General features: G+C 34.2%; 1 protein-coding gene across 1 annotated transcript; it reads left to right on the top strand.

The window, feature by feature from the left end:
- Positions 1 to 345: 345 nt before the first annotated feature.
- On the top strand, positions 346 to 4,168 carry LOC119191936 (probable ATP-dependent RNA helicase spindle-E; the record flags this gene model as incomplete). The annotated part of the gene is made up of 3 exons (XM_037445790.1): positions 346 to 532; positions 3,506 to 3,730; positions 3,971 to 4,168. Coding segments are annotated over exons 1-3 (515 nt in total), but the record flags the coding sequence as incomplete, so codon positions are not given.
- Between the last annotated feature and the right edge of the window lie 584 nt (positions 4,169 to 4,752).

Raw genomic sequence — 4,752 nt, forward strand, 5'->3', positions numbered from 1 at the left:
ATGTAAAATTATTTATTGTTTAAGTGAATAAATAGATTATAACAGTGACGTTTTGGTGCCATTTTAGTTCAGATTTTGAACAAATAGCTTATATAGACGTTCGTGTATATAGAATATACGTCAATGTCTTATATTAATGCTTGACAGGTAGAACATTGTATGCTCTGGATAATACAATTTTCGTGCATACAATTTTGTATGTAAAATCAATACAACACCTAAGATTCTGTAATTCCTAATCAACCAATATATTTATTACAAATTTCCACCTTTATAATATTAGTAGGATTGTGCGACAAAATAAATATTTATTTGTATTGTGTTACACTACGGAATACAGTACCTAATAACCTAATAAGGATATCTTGTAATAGTAAATGTAAAAGAAAATAAATAAATATATTTTACAGATCAACCACATCCGGCACTTGACCGACTATATGATGTATTGTGCGGACGGACAAGACATGCCCACGCCCGACGACGACTTCCGACCTCAGATACCGGCCATCATACGCAAGGATCTCATGCAGTACGTAATTACATATAATTACAAAAAGATTAACATTAATCGCCTTCGTTAATTTATTAAACTATATTCGAGTAATTAGAAATAATAAATTCAAATTCAAATTAGTATATTGCATCGTTAGTTTTGGTATTGTTATCTATTATTAATATAGGATATATCTGCAAATTGGATTTTGATAGAACGGTCGAATATTTTCTATCCCGCCACGGCAAAACGACTAAACTATACGCCGTTTTCAATAAACCAACTGTACGAGCCAATAACAATCATACAGAATTTTTCGTGCATATATTTGTCAATGTGTACTAAATACAGACAGTCGTAACAAAATACTCGTCACGCGCTAATAAAACTATAAACATACGTGCGACTCAGATAACTAAACGTAAACTTTTAATTATTTATACTTTAAAGTGGTCTGGCGTTAACTATTTTGGCCTACAACAACAACACAACTACTACCAGGCACCGTCAACAGCGAAAGCCTCAACACCATCCGAATCGCTTTTTTCAATTCCTTGCGAAAATGGACCAATTAGATCACATATTTTTTGACATGCTTACAAATGATTTACTTTGATTCGTTTATTCTCGGGATCGGATCGAAGGCCAAGATTGAGATCGTTTATTAAAATGGCCGCAGGGTCGCCACTGCTCGCTGGTCCCAATGATAGAAGAAGTATAGAGGATGGGTAATATGGTCACGTGACATGCGGCACATTTCATGAACAAAATGGTGCCGACTCCGCCCCTTACAATAGTGATATGCTAGTACCGAAAATTTTGTATCGACATCGAAGAATTAAGAGAGACAAACAAGCCCCAAAAGATCAAATACGAAAGGGGTTAGGAACTACCATAATATAAATATAACAAATCATAATGTAAACAAACAAACTGAAACTGATTTATAAGTAACAATTGTTAAACAAAGCAGTACCTGTTGTGACAAACATCCAGTTGTGTTTGATCTATATTTGTATGTTGCACTATTCCTTGCTAAAAATTTAAGTTACAGATTAAGATATTTATTTAATACATGATAAATGGAATAAGATAGCGTAGCCAGCAATTATTTGGTTGGTTTTATTTTATTTTATTATTATGCTCTTTGATCGAGAAACATAACTATGGTTCAGCAAACTAAAAATCAATGACCGTAAAATGGTGGTTAAGATAATCAATCATAATAATTATTTGCAATAACAACAATATGATTATGTATCTATTACCGTGCATGCAAAGGTTGCTCGAAACATAAGACCGCCAATTGTAAAATATATCTTACATTTCATCTTTATGTTGTTTCTTTTATGTTTATCTATTCTTTTATGTAACAATTCTAATTTTATTCATAGCAATATATTAAAGTAATATTACTACTTATTAGGTGAAGTATAATAATCATTACTATTTTACTTATCGCGAATATTGTTGGAAAACAGTTATCTTTACTCGCGTTAATTAAACGTGTGGTTTATGCATATCTTCTCAAAATGTAAAGAAATATGTATTTGGTGTAGGATTCCAATCACGTCGCTCAATATTCTCAATTCATTTTGCCTTGGTTTTAAAATTTTGGTTATCTTAAAAAATATTCTAATTTCACTTAGTTTGTCCTTCTGAATAATACAATATTGATGTGTGCTCTAACATTCTTTCAAAGACAAAACCGTAACTGATAAACAGGCGTCTGTTAAAATATCGATATCAATAATTTCTAAACAAATCCACCCATCCCTAAGCTCGTGTGTAAACAAACATAATGATTTTAATGTGTATAAATCACGCCTAAAAGGGTCCAAAGCTTAACAAACCAGATTCACATATCATTTTAATTGATAAAACACATCCAAAAAGTAATTATACAAAGATATTTGCTAATTTTCGGTAAAACAGTTACTAACCTATGAAAATATATTTCGGGGTCTTTCTTGCGTGAATTCGATTTGCATCCTTTCACACAACACTGAGTCATTTTCGAAACTTAACAAATACACTAATAAACACACTGAACAATTGAGAATATGATTATATTACTTTAAATTCAATATTTATGAAGATTTGTTTACATCGTCTGACACTACATGTACTTGCTGACTGGCCAGCATAAAATGGCGTTTCTGCCGCAAGGCGGTCCCAGTGTGTTGAAGTAAACGAAATAGTGCCATATGCGAAGAAAGCAATTATTTTTGTCTTTTTGTTGCGTTCCAAATAAGCTTTGAGTAAAAAGAGATAGACATATATATTGACAATTCTGCGTCGATTTCCCTAACATAAATATAACTTATTCATATAGCTAACTTTTGAGGCCTGTCCTCTTTATATTTAGTCATTGGCTGGTCCATATTCGACATGCCGCGTAATAGTTTGTTTACTAATGAAGTAACGAGTTTCAAACTCTGTCTGTCATCTGTCACTATGTTTGGAATGCTACCTAAAAGCAGCAAAGCTTAGACAGCTGAAGGCGAAACCACTTGTTATATCTCTTTACCAGGCAGCCCATTGTTCTGGTCGGACATTTGACTCCAGAATGTGACCAATTTTGAGTGTTTAACTATATCCACAAAACTTATTCAAAGTTATAAACTATTCAAGAAATAAAAGACTATTTTACTATATTCCTTGCAAGACACATTCAAACAATTATGAACCTGTAAAAATGTCATTTGAATGAATGTGTCTGGTGGGACACAAAAATCCAATTATTCTACCTTTGTGCAGTCTAATGCGTTACGATAGAGAGTGTGTGTTACAATGACACGAAATTAACTTAAAAGGGTTTTATATTTTTCAAATGCGCAGTGTTTCTTGCGGATATTTATTGTTCTTACAACTCGCTGATTATCTGACTGCATAATGCTGCTTATTATATTTTGCCTGTTTCAATATATAAATAAATAACGATAATATGTAAAGTATAGCTCAAGCCATAATTCCATTTGTGAATGCTGTATTGTTGTGACCCGCCAGGCTGCTGATGAAGCGGCGGCGGGCGCGCGCGGCGCAGGCGGTGGCGGAGGCGTGGGAGTGGCGCTCCGTGCCCGAGGACGAGCTGCTGGAGATGTCGGCGCCCGACATGGCGGCGCATGCGCTGCTCTACCCGCTGCACGTGCCCATCGACCTGCGCCCGCTCTCCAGGGAACACCTGCGGGAACTCAAGCAACAGAACGACCAGCTCAAACTGCTCGTCAGCAGGTACGCTTGCACTACACAATATATCTTAATAAGCTACTTATTTCAATTAATTATTTAAAGTTATTTAATGGATGTCAATATAATATGCAGGGTTTTTAATTTACAAAATAATAAATCATTGTTATTAATAATCTTGCATAGCCTCTGTTTATTATTGTCAATGACTACAGAAACTTTTTTGATAATCAAACCATTGAGTTCCTTGTTCTCAATAATGAAATCGTCTTTGTTTATCGTCAGGATCCCCGTGTCGTCGAGTACAGAGATGGCATGCACGCTGTGCAACACAAACCCGATGCCGATGCACGCCATGCGCATACACCTCTACTCCAACGCTCATCAAGAGAAGGAAGAGGACTTCCCTCATATTCCAAATCATAAACATATATTATTATTATTGTTATCTATAAACTACGTGATAGAAAAAATCTTTAAAAAGTGAGATTGTTGATTCCTGTCGTCAAAGTGATTCAAACGTAATTTTGGCTTTATTAGCATAAGTAATATACTTTGTTTTTTTTTACGATCTGTGATAGATCTTTCTCTTTTTTTATTCTTTTGTTTGCCTACTTAGTTGATTGACTGTGTTGTAGCTGAGCCCTATGACTGAATATTACATTCATAATTTAGTTTATGTTTGAAACTTTAAAAAATGTTATTACTAGGTTAACATAAGTTCGTAAACCATTGCCATGTAAAGAAGTTTGTTTCATTAATAAAAGTATTAATCGACTCTTTTGTTATTTTAATTATACATTATTGTAACTATAAGGACAAGAATACTAATTCTTTTGCGGAGAATATTTTAAGCTACAATGGTACTTAAGATATTTTGGAAGTCAAGTCACAACATTATTATTCGTCACAGCATCGCGTCGTCTGCGTAGGCTTGCATCAGTAACCCCAAACCATACTATGAGGACGCATAATGCGCACGAACGCAGTGTTGGTAATTTAGTTTTTTTTTGCCCTCGTTCATTCAGATATGTTCATCTGCTAGCCAACTGTAGTTACATCTCAAT

Source organism: Manduca sexta, unplaced genomic scaffold (assembly GCF_014839805.1).
Source record: "Manduca sexta isolate Smith_Timp_Sample1 unplaced genomic scaffold, JHU_Msex_v1.0 HiC_scaffold_2138, whole genome shotgun sequence".
Classification (NCBI taxonomy): domain Eukaryota; kingdom Metazoa; phylum Arthropoda; class Insecta; order Lepidoptera; family Sphingidae; genus Manduca; species Manduca sexta.